At 35.5% G+C, this 22,036-nt stretch overlaps 3 protein-coding genes across 17 annotated transcripts; 1 reads left to right on the plus strand and 2 right to left on the minus strand.

Moving 5' to 3' along the window:
* Positions 1 to 560: 560 nt before the first annotated feature.
* On the minus strand, positions 561 to 3,560 carry LOC107957683 (transmembrane protein 87A). 3 transcript variants are annotated; one of them, XM_041086000.1, is made up of 5 exons: positions 3,153 to 3,560; positions 1,784 to 2,679; positions 1,604 to 1,699; positions 1,389 to 1,525; positions 561 to 1,112 (listed from the first exon to the last, which is right to left on the minus strand). In XM_041086000.1, exons 1-5 carry the CDS (start codon positions 3,250 to 3,252, stop codon positions 944 to 946), a joined length of 1,398 nt encoding a protein of 465 aa, XP_040941934.1. In that variant the 5' UTR covers positions 3,253 to 3,560; the 3' UTR covers positions 561 to 943. The 3 variants fall into 3 exon arrangements, with proteins under 3 accessions (XP_040941934.1, XP_040941933.1, XP_040941932.1); XM_041085999.1 differs by having other exon boundaries at positions 1,784 to 2,688; positions 3,153 to 3,535; XM_041085998.1 differs by having other exon boundaries at positions 1,784 to 2,720; positions 3,153 to 3,533.
* Positions 3,561 to 3,762: 202 nt separating this feature from the next.
* Positions 3,763 to 21,967, plus strand: LOC107957684 (uncharacterized). Of its 13 annotated transcripts, none has more exons than XR_005907945.1 (13): positions 3,825 to 4,166; positions 4,721 to 4,859; positions 5,568 to 5,701; positions 5,790 to 6,133; positions 6,230 to 7,269; positions 11,824 to 11,873; positions 17,608 to 18,468; positions 18,871 to 19,062; positions 19,167 to 19,288; positions 19,405 to 19,534; positions 20,766 to 20,829; positions 21,217 to 21,353; positions 21,567 to 21,967. XR_005907945.1 is itself a non-coding variant. In XM_016893231.2 (5 exons), the coding sequence occupies exons 1-5, from the start codon at positions 3,907 to 3,909 to the stop codon at positions 6,742 to 6,744; spliced, it is 1,392 nt and encodes a 463-aa protein (XP_016748720.2). In that variant the 5' UTR covers positions 3,763 to 3,906; the 3' UTR covers positions 6,745 to 8,684. The 13 variants fall into 13 exon arrangements, 1 of the variants encoding a protein (XP_016748720.2); XR_005907948.1 differs by having other exon boundaries at positions 17,608 to 18,459; positions 20,715 to 20,829; XR_005907950.1 differs by lacking the exon at positions 20,766 to 20,829 and having other exon boundaries at positions 17,608 to 17,946; positions 18,290 to 18,468.
* Positions 15,347 to 16,402, minus strand: LOC107933476 (uncharacterized). Its single transcript, XM_041084854.1, has 3 exons — positions 15,850 to 16,402; positions 15,671 to 15,768; positions 15,347 to 15,535 (listed from the first exon to the last, which is right to left on the minus strand). Exons 1-3 carry the CDS (start codon positions 16,400 to 16,402, stop codon positions 15,347 to 15,349), a joined length of 840 nt encoding a protein of 279 aa, XP_040940788.1.
* Positions 21,968 to 22,036: the final 69 nt, after the last annotated feature.

Raw genomic sequence — 22,036 nt, forward strand, 5'->3', positions numbered from 1 at the left:
GATGTCATTTGTTCACCAGTACGAACATCTTTCTCAGTTGTTACTAGTCTTTCTAATGAAGAGACAGCTGAAGGAACCAATATAAGTATTGTTGAGGACTGTCGGATTCAGAAGCAATTTTCAGCTTTTGTAGCAACCAATGGAGATCAACAATCATGGAGAAAAGAGAAAACCATTGACCATTGAAGTTGCAGTTTTGAAAGATCATGTCCCTAATTTGGATGTCACTCGTAAACATGAGGTTATTGACTTATTAACCCTGAATATTTTTTATTGTACCAAAAGAAAAAAACCCTCAATATTTTTTAAAGCTATTATATATATTATTTATTACTATATTTGAAAACCCTCCATTGAACACGTTTAAACCTGCAAGCTCCTGATTATTATATCATCCACGATACCAATGATACTAATTCAAACTCCACTGTTTCCCTTATAAATAACCTTTTAATATTACTCGCATCATGCTCATAAATGAGTCCAATTTATTAAAAAGAAATTTATTAAAAAGTTAGAAGCTTTATAGGAACAAAACATAACATTATGTCGCTATCATGTTAAGCAAACTTTCAAATCATACGCCTAATATATTTTACAATAAAGAAAAAACATTAAAGATTACAACACCAAAACGCATGCATCAAGACATGAGATATAACGATGCCGTTTTAATTTTTACCTGTTTTATTCTCTAAACTAGAATGCTTGACCATCCAGCACCCCCTTTTTTCACATGTACAATTGAAGAACACTACAAAATATGGACAAAATATGATGTAAGCTAGTAGTTCTCTCTTACCTACAGCAGAAGACATAGACATGAGTCAAAATATTAAGTTATCGGATTCGAAAAACCATTGCTCTGAGGATAACACGCTTATCTTCACGTGGGATCCGCTCGAAAGTTGGTTTGATAGAAACCATGTTCCGGCGATGGATTTTACTCCCTTTTATCCTCTTCAGATTCATCTTCCTCATCGGAGATAGCAGCATTTCCATTCTTTTGCTCCTGCTTGACTAAACTCACATCGCCGTTCGATTGCCCCCTAGTTAGAGATTGAGCTTCTTCATCATCGAATTCCTCTCCCACATCTTCCGAGTATGCATATCTGACAATTAGTGGTATAAGTAATGAAAACACATTAATTAAAGCTATAAGATACCCCTCAAAAAAATATAACCATGAGAAGCCTATTTATAGGGGGAATTCCTGCCAATGAATGTAGATTCTAAAAATCAAAATATGGCGCCATAAGGTGGACTTGCTTCAGGTGAATGAACTCGTCTACAGCAGGTCAAAAGCTCAGTTGACATACCCTTTAAGCATTTTTAAGGTTATGGTCGTAAACTGGCTCGAAAGAACTTTTTATAGGAATAAGACGCACCGTTGGGAGCTTTGAGATGGTGCCCAAAGGTAGCAAATAACACAGAGTAGTGCAAACGAAAGTATGTCCCAGAAAGCTGTGATGATCCAAGCACTTTGCCACCTCTCATTGAATGGATCAGTTGCTTTGAAGTATATCTGTAATACCGAACGAATCAGATCCACCATTCTTGAAAATTCCAACCAAGAAAGAAATTGAAATCTAGACAAAACAACCTCATAAGTTATCCATGCAACAGAAGCAATCACTGCCACAGCTAATGCATTTGAGAATTTCCTATAGATGTCCAACTTCACTGATATTCTCTTTGCCTGGATGAAAGAAGTGTGGTTATCGTAAAGGAGAAATGTAACATTTCCCATCATTAAATCTGAAAGAAGAGAAATACAAGATACCTGTAACTGCTCTAGTGTTTTGGAAAGAGATGTAAAGATCCACAATATCAAAAATGCATCAAGGAACGCATCGGGAAGGCCTAGGAAGAGTCTTGCTCTTCCTGATACATCATTGATGGTTCCTACGTGCTCGGTAATGTCAAGCAATTCAGATGCCACAAAATAAGTAGCTCCAATAAGAAGCACCTTCGAGGTAAGACCACCTAAAGTTGGGCGTACGACACCATAGCCCATAGAAACGGAAAGTATGAGAAGTCGAGAAAGTGTTTTCTTTATAGCTCCAACTGTTACAACCCAAGCTGTAGTTACAACAGGTCTCATTCCTGTTTTGTTAAAATTAGAATAATCAAGATACCACAATATCATTTCGAACAAGCCAAGACCAATGACTGCGGCAATGCAGTGCTGAAGTTGAAGGATATCTTCCCAAAACCTCATGTATTGGGAGAACCAAATGGCACTAAGCAACAAATAAGCAATTGCCATGTACACATAGAACGTCATCAATGGAGCCATTCTTCCAGGCAAATAACCATCAGGATTCTTCCATACCGTCTTTCCACTCATTACTGTTCCCTTGAGTTTCGGATCACATGCAATAAAAAACAAATTATGCATCCCAGTTTTCTTGATGGGAACCTCAGCATTGTTCATTTGTGTTGATAAATCATTCCCATTGAACTGTATACTAAAAACCATTGGCCAATTAATCTCTGTTGCCGAAGGTATCCTAATGACTTCACCTTGCTTGCAACCTTCTAGCTTAGCAAGATCAGGGGTGCAACATATCGACCTTTGTCCACCATAAGCTGAACCGCCGATATTGTTTCTATCAGCAGCCGCGAAAATCACTGCCTGTATCAACCCGGTACTATGTTCCATCTCGGATTGTTCATCTGCAGCATCTTGAGTCCTCCAAAATGTAATATTTTCAAATCTATATAAAACTTACAAGCAAAACATCAAATTTTGAAAATGGAACCCTTAATTCAGCACCAAAATTCTAGTTTTACTAATGGGCAAGCATAATTGTTTTATTATATCGACGACTACACGATTGTCTAAATTACAGATTTAATTTATATATTTATCAAATGAGAACGGCACATAAAACATAGATATAGTCATATAATCATTTTTAACTTCAATAAGCAATTAATAATAGTAAATTTTAGAAAGCACATTTCATAATTTTAAATATAATAATTACGCATCTTCCGGTAATCCTCATTAATCTGCAAATGCGATAAGCATCAATGACTTGATTTCATAACAGATCTAATCCAAAACCGATCAAACAACGCTACATTTTACATTTACAAAAAATGATTCACGTTCTTAAGTAAATGAAATGTTTCGTTCATTTTACCGAATAAAAGAGCGGCCGTCGGTGGCGGGGTTGTCGGAGGAGAGAGAAGCGTAGAGTCCTTCGCTGCCGCCGGGAAGAATGTAAGCATTGCCGACTTCATTGAAGAGTTGATTCTGGTAGATGTGGATTGAAGCGTGGATCGTTGTTAATAGAGTTGATAATATAACAAAGATTAAAAAGTCAAAGGATTTATTGGCTATTCGAAACGAGAAATCCATGACGATGAATTGGGGTACTAGTCTTCAGCCCTGACCTTAGGGAAAGTAGATCGGGCGATTTTGAGGGGCGAAGGGTAGGAGAGTGAGTGAGATTGAAACCAAATGACTTTAAGCAAAGAAGTAAGCACAACCTTACTGTCGGTGCGAAGGCAGTATGCTTAACGCGCCAAGAAACACGTGTGCATACCCTGGTTATTATTATTAGATAAACTACATTATAAACTATTGATAAATTTTATTTTAATCATTTAATTATAAAAAATTATAAAATAATTACTCAACTATTAATAAATTCATTTTTTATAATTTAACTATAAAAAATTATAAAATAATTACTTAACTATTCAAACTTTTAATCACCAATAAATTATCCATGACAAATTTTACAATTTAGATAATAGTAACTTTAACCCCAACTTTAACTCTACTCTTGTTTAATCGGTTTCCTCAAATTAATGGTCTTAAATTTGACGAATTAACTTCCACTACATCCAAATTCGAGTCCATTTGCTGTGCTGTGAGTGAATTGGAGAGAGATGAGAAGGGGGAAAATTGCCCCAGATGGCAATGAAACGAGAAAGAGGAGCGAGAAAGGAGACTCGAAATCCCTCAATGCCTATTTCAAGCAGAGGAAGTCACGAACAGAAGGCTTCAAATGCCAGGATCTTGAAGGAGAAAATCAGGAACAAATAAGAGAATCGGGAAATGAAAATAAGGGCAAGCCGGGAAAAGGGTTCTTCGCTTGCTATCTGCTAACCTCTCTCAGCCCTCGTCATAAAGGCCACACCTATATCGGGTCTGATTCTACTGTTCTCTTCCTATATTAATATTTTGCCTCATCCTCACCGTGTTTCTTTCTTATCTCAACATTATGGATGCTAATGCTTCTTTTTTTTGCCGTCAAAGATTGATCTTTTCTTTTGGCAAGATATCTTTTCCAATTTTACCTCTAAGGTTCAGCTTTATGATTCTGTACTTCTCACTCGAGTGTTTTGAATGGTACATGACATGTTTCAAGGCTTTTATTAGATTCGTATTTACACCCTTTTAGGTTTATCTGAGTGAATTCAATTTGAACTCGATGTTTACTTGGTTATGATCTTTAAATTCAAATTTCTCTTTTTTCCCTTCAAATTTTCCGTGTAGTTTCTTTTCTGGTTCATGTTTGATTCGTTACCACTTATCATGAACAAATTGATGCTACTATCTATGTGGCTTAATAAGTCATTTAAATAATATCAGCTTGCAGTTGTTTTCCTTTGATATGAGGTTCTCCAGTAAAAAATTCAAGCTGACCAAACAGTCTGCAATTTGAACTATTTATCTAACGGCAGTGTTGCCCAATTGCAGATTTACTGTGAACCCACTGCGTCGAATAAGACAGCACAATGGAGAAATAGGGAGTGGTGCTTGGAGGACAAAGAGCCGACGCCCGTGGGAAATGGTTGTGTGCATATATGGTTTTCCAACCAATGTATCTGCTCTTCAGGTCATATATATAATATATATTTTATATTTTATATGTAGTCTATAACATGGTTGTATTCGAATCTGTTGCATCACCTTTTGGGCTTAGTAGAAAACTGGCAGGTTATGCTTGAAATGCCATTTATATGACTATGAATTGGTCTATCTCACAAGTCTCATCATTTAGCGCTTGTTGATTTTCTTGTATGCATGTGCTTAGGATCCTAGCTTGCTTGTTGTAACAAGGAATTTTGTTGGGCTCGACAGCTATATTCTACCTTGAGTTTTCATGCACTTGTAGCATCTTTTTTATTCTTATGCTAATTGGTTAACTTATTCCGACTGCAGCAGAATATCTTCTCACTCTAGATGAGATTTGGCTATGGCAGGAAACCTTTAGTTTAGGGGATTTTTGGGGTTCTTATCTACTTTATTGTGAAATTTAATTGTCTTATGTTGTCCATGCTTAGTTGATGAAGTGCTATGTATAAATGTGTATGTTAAATTAAGCCATAAGGCAACAAGAGATAGATAATACCGGATTTTTTTTAAATGCAGAAAAGGCAGCTTTTTGACACTCGAATAGGCATTCTTGATTGGTGAACAATGCTTCCAAATTTAAAATTTTCTGAGCTAATTGATTTTATTATATGTAATACTTCCAATAACTGTTCTGACTCATGGTTTATTACTAATATATAAATGTTTTCTGATGGGTTGATGCCTGCAGTTTGAGTGGGCCTGGCAGCATCCTCAAGAATCAGTGGCCGTGAGGCAAGCAGCTGCAACTTTTAAATCCTTCTCTGGTGTCACCAATAAGATAAAACTTGCATATACGATGCTCACCCTCCCTGCCTGGAAGAGGTATATACTTGCCTTTTATCCCTGATAAATCCTGTTTTGTTTAGGTCAATAGTTGGTTAACCAATGTGTTATATTGTTGTTTGATCAGCTTGAACATCACGGTAAACTACTTCTCAACCAAATACACAAATCATTCTGCTAGTTGCCCAAGCTTGCCGGAGCAGATGAAAGTTAAAGTTTCACCAATGGATGAGCTCCCCTGCTATACTGAACCAAATGAGTTTGAATACAAAGATGATTGTGATAACTTGGATGAATATGACGAAGTCAGTGATGCATGTGAAACTGTTCCAGAAACATATCCAAATGAAGTGGTTATTGTTTCAGCAGATAATTTGCATAGCATCATTCATGAGGCTTGTCATGAACAATCTGAACACATTGAAGAATATGGGACAAGAAAACCAGGGGAGTCATCCAATCTTGGAGTAGGTAATGTAGAGTCACTAGTTTTCATTCATCCCCCTACTAGCAAGGCAACCTCAATTGCTACTGGCCTCACCATGGTAAATGCTGCTGAATGTGCAGATATGAGCATTGCTGGGAAGGAGTCTTTGAGGGGCATGCGGTTTAAGTATGCTGTGGAAGCTGATGAAGATCCACAACCATCGGTAAAAGAGAAACCATCAACTACTGACGAGGAATATGAAAAGCTAGGGGACACTTGCACTTTTGGAGTATATCACAGGCAGCCATTTGATGTCATTTGTTCACCACTACAAGCATCTTCCTCAGTTGTTACTAGCCTTTCTAATGAAGAGACAGCTGAAGGAACCAATATACGCATTATTGAGAAGGAATGTCGGATTCAGAAGCAATTTTCAGCTTTTGTAGCGGCCAGTGGAGATCAACAGTCATGGAGAAAAGGGAAACCATTGACGACTGAAGTTGCAGTTTTGAAAGATCATGTCCCTAGTTTCGATGTCATTCGTGAGCCTGAGGTTATAGATTTATTAACCCCATCTCCCAGCTATAGAGTCAGGCCATGCACCAAGAAAAGAAGAATTTCCAAGTTTTCTCCCGAGATCATAGATCTCACTTGAGCTTTGTCTGAGCATAGAATGTTGGGCATGAATTAACAGGAGGATTAAGCTGGCCACAAGAGTAATTGTTTTATCCCTTAAATCAACTGGAAGGTCTGGGTAGGGAATTTTATTCATTTCTACTATGATAATGACCCGTTCTGCTTTAATGCTAATTGATCAGATTCGAAGTAATTGTTTTCATCAAATACTACAATCCTGCCTAGCTGATGATGAGGAAATTACTTCATTTTATATCGTCTTACCTCCGATCAGGCCAGCTTCCTTCCCATCATTCGAAATTTAATTCCTCAAATATATCTATTCAATTCATAGCTCCCTCATTTCTTCGCCAATTCTCTCTCACTCTCACTTTCTTTTCAATTTTTTCCTGTCATTCTTTTTTAGCTTTGAGTAACCACAGGCCAAAAAAAACACGGTACAGTAGGAAGAGAGTTTTTGTGAGAGAGAAACCCTAAGTTTTCTCTGGTGTTTCTAGTTTTTGTGATTTTTTAAATCTGCTGCTTCATCGGAGACTCATTTCAGGTATCAATCTCTGTTTTAGTTTCAGATCCATGCTTCTTTACTTGTATTTCAGTGGGTTTTTCTTAGGGTTTTTGGTTTTCAGCTTTAGAAATAACTGGTTCGTTCCGTCTGTCAAATCTATAGATGTTGGTCTTGTTCTTCATTTTTGTTTGTTTATCGTCTACTGTATGTTGTTCTTTATTTTTGGATTGTTTGTTTCCCTCTGTTTAATGTTATAGCTTTTTTGTTATTGTCTATTTCTTTTAAATCTTTGCTTAGCAGAATACTAATTGCCTGAACAAAAAGCATCCGTATGTAAATTGTTTACTGCATCTGTGTTGGCTTGATTTGAGTTCTAGGAACCCAGTAGGAGTTGTGACGCATGTAGGGTTTATTTGGTAGTTTTTTCTGGATGGTAATAGCATGTCTTTTTAATTTGTAGTGAGTTGTGACATTCTGTTTCTTAGATTTCTCAAAAAATCTGTCCTTTAGTTTTTAAAAAAAAAAATAATCTAATTGGGATGCTTGTTAATATTGATAGTAATTGAAGAATTGGAGAATTTCAACCTATTTGCTAATTGCAAAGGTTTTTTTCGATTTGGGTTTCATGATCATATACGGTGGAGATTGTCATGATTCGTGTATGCATATATGTTTTCTTTTTCATACTGCTAGGTAGTTGCATTCATCAGTAAAATAGTTGGGATTGGTCGTGTTCTGTTGGGTATGATTTGCAAATGGATTTTGATTGGAAGTTTTAGGTAGACCCATAGTATCTCTGTATATCAGCTGAATGGGAAGTTTTGTGTGACTATTGATATATCCATGTGGTGAAATACTCAGATTTTGGTTAAAGATAGAATTATATTCATCTGTGTTATCTAGCCTTATATTCGAAACCCTATTTGGTTAACAATGGAAGTTTAACAAAAGCGAGGGTTTTTAGCTGCTTCCATGCTATTTTCTTCTTCATATCTGGAAAATATTGCTATCTAATTCAGAAGTACTTCTGAGTAAGTCTTTTTTTCTCAATTTTCTACCTATTTAGATACATTCATATATTTTAATGAATTTGGGTCTCCCTGGTATTCTAGGCGATTCTTTATTTTTAATAGAACTTTGGATATGTGGTAAATATTTTCGTTTTGGGAGTAAATTTTGGTACAGAAATTGCATATTAGTCCAACATCATCTATGTATTCAATTGAATGTGTTTTCGGTCTTTTAAGGATGTTGCTTATGGATTCCTTTACGAAGGTTTCTTTCGATCGCAGCATTAGAGGTGGAGATTTGATTATTGTATATGAGAGGCATGATACCATGAAAGCTGTTAACAGTGTGCGAGAATTCGGTTCTTCAAAATCGTTTCGGTGTATTTAAAGCTGTTAAAGCTGCATTATATTTGTTCAGGGAATAAGAAAACACTAATTAAATCATACTGAGTTTTTAAATATTTCCAGAGAATTTGACATTTCACAACAACATTTTAATAAGTGCTGGGTTTATTTTCATATTCCACGTTGTATCTCGTTTAGGGATAAGCTATTCTAAGAATATTCCCATCATATCCTGTCCCGGTTCAGTATTTTTAGTTCCCAGTTCAGCTGTTTTGGTATCCGGTTCAGCTTGGAAAAACAGGCCCAATTTTATTTTGGTTGAGAGAGTTTAGTATTGTATTTTGCTTAAGAAATGATTTAGTTAGAATATAAAATATGATTATTTAGTTTTTAAAGTTAATAATAAAGTTAAGGGATAATGCATGACAAACGGTTTAAAAATAAGGAGAAAATAAATTTTAGAGTTATTTAACGTAAGGTTTAAAATATTTTAAAATAAATAAAAATTTTAAAAATAAATTGCACGTGAGTATGTTTTAAAATATCAAAAATTTAAATTTAAAATCAAAATCGAATTTTTAAAATTTTAATTATCATATTGCAAAAAAGAGTTGATAAAATTTAAATATTAAATATAACATTAATATATTTTTCAACAAACTTGCAATGATAAAACCATAGAAAGTGAATTTTTTTATCGCTTGGATGCTTTATTTACTTATTTAAATTTATTTATTATATAAATAGTAAATCGTACTAATCAAAACATATATTATTAATCAACCAAACACTTTGGAAGGGAATATTGAATTTTTTTAAATAATATAAAAATTTATTTAAAATTTTAAAACAAGTTTCAATTTTCTATAATTAGATAAATATCATAAAAAACTTATGGGTCGTGCCCGGCCCGGCATCGAATCAAATGCCTTATTACCTAACCTTGGTTTTCTTTTCCTCTTCAAGTCACACTCACACCCCCCAATTTCTAACGGCTAATTTCAAAATCCCTAACCCTAACAAAATAGCTTTGCCTTCTCCACTCCAACACCCTACGGCCACCACTATTGTCGTTCACGAGTCAGGCAGTCACCATCGGTCCGCCATCATCGTTTACCAGTCAGGTAGTCACCATCGGTCCACCCATCAATCTCTTTCAAGTAAGAGCAAAATTAAAATTGTATTCCTTTTCTTTTTCAAGTAAGAGCAAACCCGTTACTACTCAACTATAACTCAGTAGCATTTTTGGCATGCAAGTAGCTCATAAAACCAAACCCGCTCCTCCTTTTATTCTTCTTATGCTTTTTGCTTTTACAATTTTTTTTCGTTTTCCCCTAGGGTTTTATTCAGCGCAGCCGGCTAAAGGTAAAGTCTGCATTTAGTTTCGAGTTATTGAAGTAGTTTTTTTAAAGATATAATTAGGGTTTTGGATAGTGAATTTTAAGTGGATTTGTTGAATTCTACCCCCGAAAGTTTTGTCTTTGTATGTAATGTAATTAGTCTTTTGATAGTGATTCTTAAATTTGATGCTTTCATTTCTGTTTTTATAATATTTGTTGTCTTCTTGCTTGCAATACTAACTAGAATATTAGATATTTATTGTATTTGTACAGTGAGTCAATGATATTATATTTAATTTAAATCTAATTTGATCTGTTATGCTTCGTTCATTTATAATTTCAAAGTTTCAATCTTTTTAATATCGATTTGGCACAATGGATCTCGAATATTTAATATTTAAGTTTGTACTTGTAACTTTCTACTGGTTTTCTTTGTTATTAGTCTGTCCCTACATTTTGAAGGCAGCAGATAATTGGGTTTCTATTTTCTAAGGTTGTATAGTAATTCTCCTTAAAAACTGATGAAAGCATGATCATCTTTTGTACCTATCTTCATCTGTTTTATGCAATTTAAATTAAGGGTCTCCTTCATAATGTTGATAGTTGATTGGACAGATCACCAGTCCATCGTAAGATTTTTGTATTTAGTTGCAGGCAATCGCTCATTGCCCTCATTTTTCCACTGGTTTTCATCTATTTTGATTTATTCAAAAGCTGAAGATTTCATTTGGCATTTACATGGTTGTTAAGGACATTTTCTTGGAATGATGAGTTCTTTATCTATTTTTATTCTCATTTTCCAGGTTTTCATCTTTTTGATTTCTTCAGAAGCTGATAGTGTTCGCGTTTCTCTTCTGATAATTTATTTGTTTTTCACTGTTTCTCGATGCCATGTTCAGTTGTGAGTAGTGCATGTTGTCTCTTATCATGATTTACTGAATTATTGTGGTTTTGAACTTGTAACATTGTGTTTCTCATTCTTCCTTGTTTGTTTGCTCAGAAAACTGAGGGAAAATGGGTATTGCAAGGTGTTGTATTGTTTTTCTGACTTTTAGTTGCAGAAAATACTTGCTCAACTAAGTTTAAGAGCCTTTTTGTAAGCAGACAAGAGGATCTTTATCCTTAAGTCCTAAAATGGAGGTAAATATTTTAGGTCCTTTTGTTATCTTTTTCCCCATTTTGAATTATGGGACCAAGGAATGTTCTAACTTAATTTTTCCTTGTTTGACTAATATTTGAAGGATTTTTGGATTGAGAGACCTGAAATAATACCTCCTTTTGTAGTTCATTAAGGAAGGAAGTAAGAAGAGATTTTGGGATCAATTAACATCAATTTTAACCAGAAGAATGTGGTCATATTTGGAGTTTATGTCTCGCATTTTATCTGGTGCTAAGGTGGTGCATATTAGTCAGTCCATGGATCAATGCATATTAGTCAGCCCATGGATCAATGCATATTCAGTTTTCTTTTCATACTGTTAGGTGCTTGTACTCATCAGAAAGGATCTGGGTATATTTTCTTTAAAATAGTTGAGTGGAGCTGATCAATGAACTTTGTTGGAATTGTTTGTGTGCTGGTGCTTATATGATTTGGAAATGGATTTTGATTGAAATATTCAGTTAATTCCTAAATGCATGGCATGGTTGGAATTAGGGATGTAGTTGAATCGAAAAGGTTGTTTTATATTACAAAGTAGTTACAAGTGGTTTTTGTGCTGCATTAGAAGATGTTAACTATGTGATGTTTTCTTTCTTCTGAAGAACGCAGTATATTTGCCTTTTTTTTATCTTGAAGTGAGAGTTTTCTTTCAAAGTTTCATATTTGAATTGTATTACTGGTTTATTTTTAAAAAAATCCAAAGTCTTCATCTTTTGCTTTGGTATTGTTAATTATGTAGCAAAAGAAGGTTTATCTTTTGAGGACGTCGGCCATTCATATTGACCCAAGGTATCTCTCTACAATCTCATGATTTTGTTTGGAATAACATTGATGTGTGTTGTTTTATTTGATTGTTGTTTCCTGTCTACGTGGCTGTTAATGTTTTATTTGGCACATTCCATATAAATTTTGCTTCCTGCATCTGTAAGTGAAATGTGTGTTTATATATTCTTTTTATATATTTGCATTCATCCATAAATGAAATTTGCATGTATATATATTTCTTTCTATCTGTTATAAATTTTGCTTCATGCATCTGTAAGTGAAATGTGTTTGTATATATATTCTTTTGATATATTTGCATGCATCCGTAAGTGAAATTTGCATCTATATATATTCTTTTGATATATTCTTTCTATCTGTTTGTGTATATATATCCTTTCTATCTGTATGTGTGTGTGTCACGGGGCAGTTTGGCCCGTGACATGTGCATAAACTTTTTTTATATAACTTGTAAAAACACTCAGAGGAAAAATTCTGTTATATTGCTACTGCTTTAGTTTACAGCTTTATAAAGAGAAAAATAATCATTTTAAAGGAAATAAATCCTAATCCCTAAGAATCAGTAATTGATATCCTAATTTCCTAAGAATCAGTAACTGAGATTAGTTTCTATTTACAAGAGATCACAACAGATTTCTATCCTTAATTATAGGGATTCCAATACCATCAGATTTCTATCCTTAATTATAGGGATTCCAACACTCCCCCTCAAGTTGGAGTGTAGATGTTAATCAAACCCAGCTTGCCACTAAGTTCTTCAAACATGTTTCTGTTTAAACTTTTGGTTAACATGTCTGCAACTTGTTGTCTAGTAGGTAGGTAGATGATGCATACTTCTCCTGAGTGTACTTTTTCTTTTATAAAGTGACGATCTATTTCCACATGTTTGGTCCGATCATGATGCATAGGATTATGTGCTATGCTGACAGCAGCCTGGTTGTCACAGTACATCTTCATAGGTCTGGTAAAAGGCACTTTTAGTTCTCCCATAAGTCTTTGTATCCAAACTCCTTCGCATATACCATGAGATAGTGCTCGATACTCTGCCTCTGCACTGCTGCGTGCTACCACAGATTGTTTTTTGCTCCTCCACGTCACGAGATTACCCCAAACATAACTACAATAGCCGCTTGTAGAGCGTCTATCATTAACAGAACCTGCCCAGTCTGCATCAGTGTAGACTTCCACGCTTCGGTTGATAGTCTTCTTGAAGTACAGGCCTTTACCAGGAGTTCCTTTTAGGTATCTTAGTATTCTATATGCAGCTTCCAGGTGCTTCTTCCTCGGGGCATGCATATACTGGCTAATAACACTCACACTGAAGGCTATGTCTGGACGGGTGTGAGATAGGTAGATGAGCCTTCCTACTAGACGTTGATATCTCCCCCTGTCGATTTCTTCTCCATCCTCATTAGTTCCCAATTTGAGGTTAAACTCCATAGGAGTTTCGGCTGGTTTGCTGCCCATCAAACCAACTTCCGACAGTAGATCAAGAACATATTTCCTTTGGGAAATGAAGATACCTTTTTTCGACCTTGCTACCTCCATACCAAGAAAATATTTAAGACTCCCCAAGTCTTTAAGTTCAAACTCTGTACCAAGAAATTCTTTCAATCTCAAAATTTCGCTCGAGTCATTTCCTGTTATTATTATATCGTCAACATAAACGATAAGGATGCAGCATTTACCCTCTTCCGAGTGCTTGTAGAACATGGTGTGGTCTGCCTGTCCTTGAATGTAATTTCTGCTAGTCATAGCTTTTGCAAATCGGCTGAACCACGCTCGTGGAGATTGTTTCAGCCCATACAAGGACTTCTTCAACTTACACACTTGGTCCTTGTTTTCTTCAAACCCTGGTGGGAAATCCATATATACCTCCTCATTTAATTCCCCGTTGAGAAAAGCATTTTTTACATCCAATTGAGTCAAGTGCCAATCAAGGTTGGCAGCAAGAGATAGCAGGACCCGAACGGTGTTTAGCTTGGCAACCGGTGCAAACGTCTCGTTGTAGTCGAGAACATAAGTTTGGGTGAATCCCTTAGCCACAAGTCGAGCTTTGTATCGGTCAATACGGCCATCGGGTTTAAATTTCGTAGTGAAAATCCATTTGCACCCTACGGTTTTTTTCCCTTTAGGCAGATCCGAGACTTCCCATGTTTCATTGTTTTTGAGGGCCTTCATTTCTTCCATCACGGCTTGTCTCCACTCAGCTGATTCAAGAGCCTCTTCTATATTTTTGGAATTTTTACAGAATCAACATTAGTCACAAAAGCTTTGTAAGACTTAGATAAATTTCCATAGGATACAAACCGAGAAATAGGATGTTGAGTGCAGCTCCTTGTACCCTTTCGAACTGCAATTGGAAGATAGATGGATGGTGACGGAGGTGGGACTTCTGCTTCAGAACAGTCCTCGGTTGGAGATGTAATTGGCACTGCTGTATCAGTTTCAGGAGAACGATTCCGTCGGGAGTAAACCTGTATTTGCTGTTTTCCTTGACCAAGTGGCTGTTGTACTTCGGTGGAGGTATTGTCATTGGGAAGGACGGTGTTAAATTCTTGCTGTATAGGGGAAACAACTAAATCTGGGATAGTAGTAGTAGGATCAGGCGGTATAATGAGGAGAGTATTAAGGGTCTCATCTTCATTTAAAATCTCCCCCTGAAGATGAGATGCTGCAAAGTATGGTTCATTTTCAAAGAAGGTAACATCTCGAGAGACAAACATTCGGCGCAATGTTGGTGAGTAACACTTATAGCCTTTTTGTGTAGGGGAATATCCAATGAAGATACAGGTGTGGGCTCGAGGATCAAGTTTGGATTGATTTGGTTGATGGTTATGGACAAAAGCTTTACAGCCGAATATTTTGGCTGGAAGATTAGGGACATGAAATAGAGGGAAGGCCTTTAAAAGAGTATTTAGAGGTGTTTGGAAATTGAGGATCTTTGATGGCATTCGGTTTATGAGATAGCAGGCAGTAAGGACAGCTTCTCCCCACAAGTATTTTGGAACATTCATAGTGAACATTATGGCTCGAGCCACATCAAGAAGATGACGATTTTTCCTCTCAGAGATCCCGTTTTGTTGAGGAGTGTCAGGACAAGAGCTTTGGTGTATAATGCCTTGGTCAGAAAGGTATGGACTTAAGACAGAGTTGAAGTATTCTCTCCCATTGTCAGTACGGAGGGTATGTATGGTAGAGTTGAATTGGGTTCGAACCATTGAGTGAAAATTTTGGAATACTTTGGGTGTTTCAGATTTTTCTTTGAGTAGATTGACCCAACAGACCCTAGTATGATCATCAATGAATGTTATAAACCATCTAGCCCCTGTAATATTTTTCACTCGGCTGGCTCCCCATAGGTCACTATGGATTAACGAAAAAGGTTGGGACTGAATATGTGGTTTTAATGGGTATGGCACACGGGTATGTTTAGATAATTGGCAAATTTCACATTTCAAGGAATTAATACTTTTATTTCAAAATAACAGCGGAAGATGTTTTTTCAAATACACAAAGTTTGGTTGTCCTAACCTACGGTGCCATAACATAATAGTGTCCTCTTTTGCAGTGGATAGAGCTAATCCCCCTTGTGTACTGTTTTTATTCCAAATATATAGTCCATCATCAACTTTAGCAGTGCCAATCATCCTCCCCGATTTCTGTTCCTGTATCACACAACCAATTGCAGAAAATTCAACAACTTTTTCATCCTTAGTAAGTTTACTAATTGAAAGTAAATTACAGGACAAGTTTGGAACATGTAGGACTTTATCGAGAGAAAAATTCTCTGTCATTTGTACTTCTCCTATTCCAGCCACAGGTGAGTAAGAACCGTCAGCTATGCGGATTCGGGATTTGTTATGACAAGGAGTGTAGGTGTGAAACAACGTGGAGTCACCTGTCATGTGATCAGAGGCGCCCGAATCGAGTATCCAAGGAGATTGATTATTAGATTCAAAAGCAATGTTGAGGGCAATACCTTGAGTTGCTAGAGATCCATGAGTAGTGGGAGTACCAAGTATCTCATGGAGAGTCTCAAGCTGTGTTTTGGTTAAGCGAACATCAAGAACATCATCAGCAGTAGTGGAGGATAACATGGCAGTCTTATTATCCTTCTGTTTTTTTTCAGGATAGCCATGGAGTTTGAAGCATTTTTCTTTTGTATGACCAACACGATTGCAGTGACTACACCATGGTCTTGTTGATCCAGAATCATTTCCAGCACGTTGTTTTTGTGGCTGTGGACCTTTGGAGATGAGAGCAGAGGTTTCAGTAGGACGATTAGAAATTGGAGTCATAGGTTTAGGTTCCTTTGAATCTCCCATCATGACAAGACGACGCTTTTCTTCTCTTCTAACTTCTGCAAATGCTTCACCGATCGTTGGAAGAGGTGATCTACCCAGAATTCGGCCACGGACCTCATCTAACTCACGGTTCAGTCCTGCTAAAAACTCATAAAGACGTTCATTGTTGAGATGGACCATAAACCTGTTGTGTTCTAAGTCTTCACCCCAATCTGCCTCATAATACATATCCAGTTCTTACCACAATTTTCAAATTGTTATAGTAGTGAGTTACCTCGAGTGTTCCTTGTCGGATGTCCTTTAACTTAAGCTTGATTTCAAATACTTGGGAGGCGTTTCCAAGATCTGAGTAGTTTTCTTTGACTGCATCCCACATGTCTTTTGCAGTTTTGAAAAAAAGATAGGTGCGGCTTATATGGCCTTCCATCGAATTGATTAGCCAAGCCATTACAATTGAATTGTTGAGTTCCCAAGTGGCATAAGTAGGATCAGCCATGGTTGGTCGTGGGATTTCTCCATTGATGTACCCTAATTTGCCACGACCACGAATCACCATAAGAACCGATTGAGACCATTGCAAGAAGTTCTTCCCATTTAGCCGATGATTGGTGATTATAAGGGAGGAATTAATTTCACCTTGAGTGATTCCCTGATTGATATTCTGAGTTATTTATGATGTTTCAGTTTCAGAGAAATTCTCATTGATATCACCCATTGGAGGACTAAACCACAGAAATTTTTAGTAAGGGAATTTAGAGAAAAAAATAGGATCGAATGAATCCTATAGCTCTGATACCATGTAAAAACACTCGGAGGAAAAATTCTGTTATATTGCTACTGCTTTAGTTTACAGCTTTATAAAGAGAAAAATAATCATTTTAAAGGAAATAAATCCTAATCCCTAAGAATCAGTAATTGATATCCTAATTTCCTAAGAATTAGTAACTGAGATTAGTTTCTATTTACAAGAGATCACAACAGATTTCTATCCTTAATTATAGGGATTCCAATACCATCAGATTTCTATCCTTAATTATAGGGATTCCAACATAACTCTTTCTATCTTCCATATAAATTTAGCTACATGCATCTGTGAAATTTGTGCACATATATTCTTTTGATTCAGGGGTTCAAATTTTAATTTTAGTTGAAAAGTTAATTGTGTATTTATATATAGTATAGATTTAATAATATAGTATATAAACACACATTTAATTAATAATTAAAATATTATCTTTTACAAAGTAAATTATATTATTATGATGATATTTTTATATATAAAATCAATAAAAATAATAATAAGATTTTTACAAGAATCACAAATCTTTAACTTTTAATTTTATTATTCCAACAAAAATTTCATTCCGGTTTCACTTTTTTTTTATAAATATATAGATGTACCATAATCTAATACAATAAATAATAAATGATAGGGTTGGCCAAACTTCTGTAGCAGCTACTCGTGGGGCTTCTTCTCCACATACCAATAATCCTAACCAAGCGGCCTCTTTGGTTTTTTAGTTATGAAAAATATTTGCTTAACTAAATTTAAGAGCGTTTTTATAAGCTTTTTACCCTTTAAGTCCTAAAATGGAGGTTAATATTTTAGATCTTTTTGATATCTTTTTCCCCAATTTCCCCAATTTGAATTATGGGACCAAGAAAAGTTCTAACTTAGTTTGACTAAAAATGAAAAGAAGCTGTTTTAAAAAGGAAAAGGGGTTGGTGATGGCGCCGCACTTCAGGATTTTGGGGTTCGAAATAATTCTCAGGTGTTGTATTTGGCCTCTTCACTTTTCTGGAAAAGTTTTTTTTTTTTTTTTGTTATGATCATTCTTTGCTTGTTTCCTGCTTATGATCTCACCTTGGAGCCTTAACATCAATTGACCTGGCAAATATCAACTTAAACAAGATTCATATGCTAATGAATTATGGGAATCCATCATCCCGAGTAGGTTTTTATAAATATTGTTAAGAGGAATCTCAACTTAAAATTGATCTAGAAATTTGGCTCTCATTTACTATTACTGGGGCTATAATGTCTAGCAGCTGGCGGCATGTAAATTATAAACATGAAGAATTCCTCCTCCTGGGATTTTATGATGTGTATTGCAGGTACATTTTTTACCTTATGTTGTCTAAAAAGGTTCTGGGAGACATTCTAAGAGGAGAAAACACCGTTTCTTCCATGGCCTGAACAAGCATTCATGATGACATTCAATCATTCGGGCATCCCTGTTTTCTGATCCAGCTCATTCTACAAATTCACAATGTTCCATAGCAAAGTAAATGTGGTACAAGTACATTGATTTCTAGTTGACATTTTAAATGAATTTTAAAGCTCTTGTAATACTAAATTTTTAATAAATTAGCTTTATCATATCTCGTATTCTCAAAACCAAATACATTGATCATGTCATCATCTCCAAGATTCCACAATTTTAGTTGAAAAGTTAAATGTGTAATTATATATAGTATAGATTTAATAATATAGTATTATAAATACACATTTAAGTAATAATTAAAAATATTTTCTTTTACAAAGTAAATTAGTTTATTATGATGATATTTTTATATATAAAATCAATAAAAAAACAAATAATAAGATTCTTAAAAGAAAGACAAATCTCATACTTTTAGTTTTCATCTTTATAAATCCTTTGTCTTTGCCTGTTCATCTCTGTTTTTTGTTTCAGATATATTTATTCATCACTCGAGGCAAAGCAAAAGGGAAAGTAGGAGGATTTTGAGGAGAGTGAAAAATGGCTGGTCCTGCTTCATCGGAGAGTGAAGTCATTCTGAAAATACTATTCGGGTCAGGAGGTTGCCTCAGTTCCCACCATTTTTATCGGTGGAAATCATGAAGCTTCCAATTATTTATGGGAATTGTAAGTCACCCCTTTTTCTTCATATGTTTTAGCTTGGGGATTTTGATTCTTTTATGAAAAGGCCTTGAATTTTACCTTCTGCAATTGAAATGTGTGAACTTTAGGTATTATGGGGGATGGACGGCACCTAATATATACTTCTTGGGGTTTGCTGGGGTTGTGAAGTTTGGCAATATCCGTATCGGTGGACTTTCCGGAATTTACTATGCACGTAATTATTGTTTAGGTTGGGTTTGAAGTTCTTATACTTGTCTATTTTGTGTTTATTCTGGAGTTCTTTTAATGATGATTGTTTATTTACTGCAAGCGAGTGTCAAATATGTTATATTGATTCGTATTTAGGGTGGAGAGTTGAAGCTTTGAAACTGAAATGAATTAGCTAGGGAGCTTCAAAATTTTAGGGGCTAGTCCCCTGTGAACCCCTTTGGCTCAAATGTTTTTGCGTGTAGGCTGCATCGGATTGTAATTTCAGGTATGATTTTCACTTTTACTAACTTTTTATTTTCATGTTTTTTTTTAGTTTCAAACCTATGCTTATCTTCTTTTAGAACAAGTTTTCATCTCTGTTTTAGTTTTCAGATTTATGCATATATTCGTCTTTTTAAATCTTGTGATGTCATTTTTTTGATAGTTTATCGCCTGTTATGTGTTTTATTTTTTATTTTTGTCGGTTGTTTGTTTCTCTCTGTAATCTGTATTGAGGGACATTTTCTTGCAAATCTTTGAGTCCTATTTATGAGATTTTATAGCGAAGATATGTTTCTAACAACTATATAAGTATCTACCCTAAAACCTTAACTGATTAGCAGAAAATAATTGGTGACATTTTCTTGTTTCTTTCCCTTTTATTGTTTCCTCATTTTCTCTATTTCAACAAGTAAAAACACTACATTTGTTGAGGGAATAAGAAAACACTAATTAAATCATACCGAGTTTTTAAATATTTTCTGAGAAATATATTAAATATTTTCACAACAACGTTTTATTAAGTACAGGGATATCCCCGTCAATAAAAAAAAAAGAAGAAAAAGTACTGGGTTAATCGCCTTAAAGAAAAAAAGAAAAAGAGAAAGTACTGGGTTTATTGCCTTCAAAAAGAAAAAGGAAAAGAAAAAGTACTGGGTTAATTGCCTTCAAAAAAAAAAAAAAGAATAAGAAAAAGTGCAGGGTAAATTTTCATTCTTCTTCTGGTGTAGGGATATCCCCGTCTTATCCTGCGTCGAAATATGCTATTCCAAGAATATCTCTATTAATTCCCGTTCTGGTTCAGTACTTTTAGTCCCCGGTTCAGTTGTTTTTGTATCCGGTTCAGTTGTTTTTACATGTCTGGACCGGGCTACCTGTGGTGCTTATTCCATTCTAGGGGTAACCCATTCGAGGGATATCCCGGCTTGGGTATAAGGATACCCCGGTTTCGTATATTCCATTCTACGGATATTCCGGTGTGGGTTTAGGGGCTTGGGCTTAGGGTTGGGCTGGTGTTTTTGGGCTTTTGTTGCAGTGTTTGGGGCCGTGGATTTAATAAATCCAACATGCCAACTCTAGGCCATTCATGATTTTAGTCCAACAAACCAAATGGACCGTCTGAATGAGCGGAAAAGAATAAAGAAGCCATCCACTAAGAAATGAAGCTTCACTCTCCTTTGTTATAGGGTTTATGAATAACGTCGATTTCAATCTCTCGTCTCCTGATATATCTACAGCATTAAAAGTCCACCGTTTCATTCCATCTTCGTTTGTTGGGTTTCGGCTCAGATCGACTCGCGGGTAAGATTTCGTGCCTTTGTTTCACAGTTCGACTCCTTATTTCTCTTCTCCTAAAGATTCTTCTCAATTGAATCTTTGGCGTTATCGTTTTTACACAGCTTTTGGTTTGGAATTACGGGTCGATCATAGGATGGTTGACTGAATCGGTTTCCAAATTGGGTTTTTGTTTTGTGTTGTAAGCAATTGAGTGAATTGGGATTATAAATCCATAAATGGGTTTTGGATTTCTTTGTCTTTGTTGTTTCAGAAAGTGATTTGTTTGAATTTATACTTTTGGTTGGTTTAAAATAGTTTAACTATTTTGGAGTGGCATAGGGATTGTTATAGTTTATTTTAAATGAAATAAAACACAGTTCATCCTCATCTACTCAATTACTATAAATTTAGGGAGACAAGATGTTTGGGAGTATGATCCAGTACTTTTCAACGGAACCCAAGCAGAATATGAAGCCAATCGAGTTGAAAACGTCGCCAGAGCAAATGCAGACCATAACCAAGTCGATGATACTTGGGAACGAGTCAAGGTCAGTTGTTTAGTGGACTATAATTTGTATTAATTGTGTATCTATATTTGTTGTTTCCACATCTAATTAAGCCAAGCCCAAGAGTGAAGTAAGGGCAGTGCAGTTTTATTGTTGCATAATTTTAGGATCTTGAATTCCATGCATTATTGTTTTTTTCATGCTTTACTTGCCCGCGCTTGACATAATGGAGTAGAAATGTGTTTATGAGTTCAGGAGGTTGGATTGAGAGGCCTTACCAGCAAGAGGCACATGAAGATCGTGCTGAGATGGATGAGAGAGAGACAAAAGATTAGGCTAATATGCAACGTTGTGGGGCCTCACAAACAATTTCTGTATACAACTTGGTTCAGTAAACCAAGCATTAGCCACACAAGAGCTGTCCATAATTCCTCAACTTCTACACCTAGTTTTTCTGTCGATACTTCTAGTCCAAAGTTGTCTTCAGGTTAGGTTGTAGCACGCTTGTGCTGGCTGCAATACCATCGATTGCAGAACATGTACTGTTTTTTGCAACAGTGTAATATAATTGTTCTGTTTTCATGTTGTGGAAACTTTACCCTCTTCTTCCCATATATTTTCGATTTTAATGTACAAATTCCAAGTTTGATTACTTATCATCATTTCTGCCATTCAAACGGCTCTATAAAAAAATAAAAACAAAGTAAAAGAGCTAAGAATTTATT

Source organism: Gossypium hirsutum, chromosome A13 (genome assembly GCF_007990345.1).
Source record: "Gossypium hirsutum isolate 1008001.06 chromosome A13, Gossypium_hirsutum_v2.1, whole genome shotgun sequence".
In the NCBI taxonomy this organism is placed as follows: domain Eukaryota; kingdom Viridiplantae; phylum Streptophyta; class Magnoliopsida; order Malvales; family Malvaceae; genus Gossypium; species Gossypium hirsutum.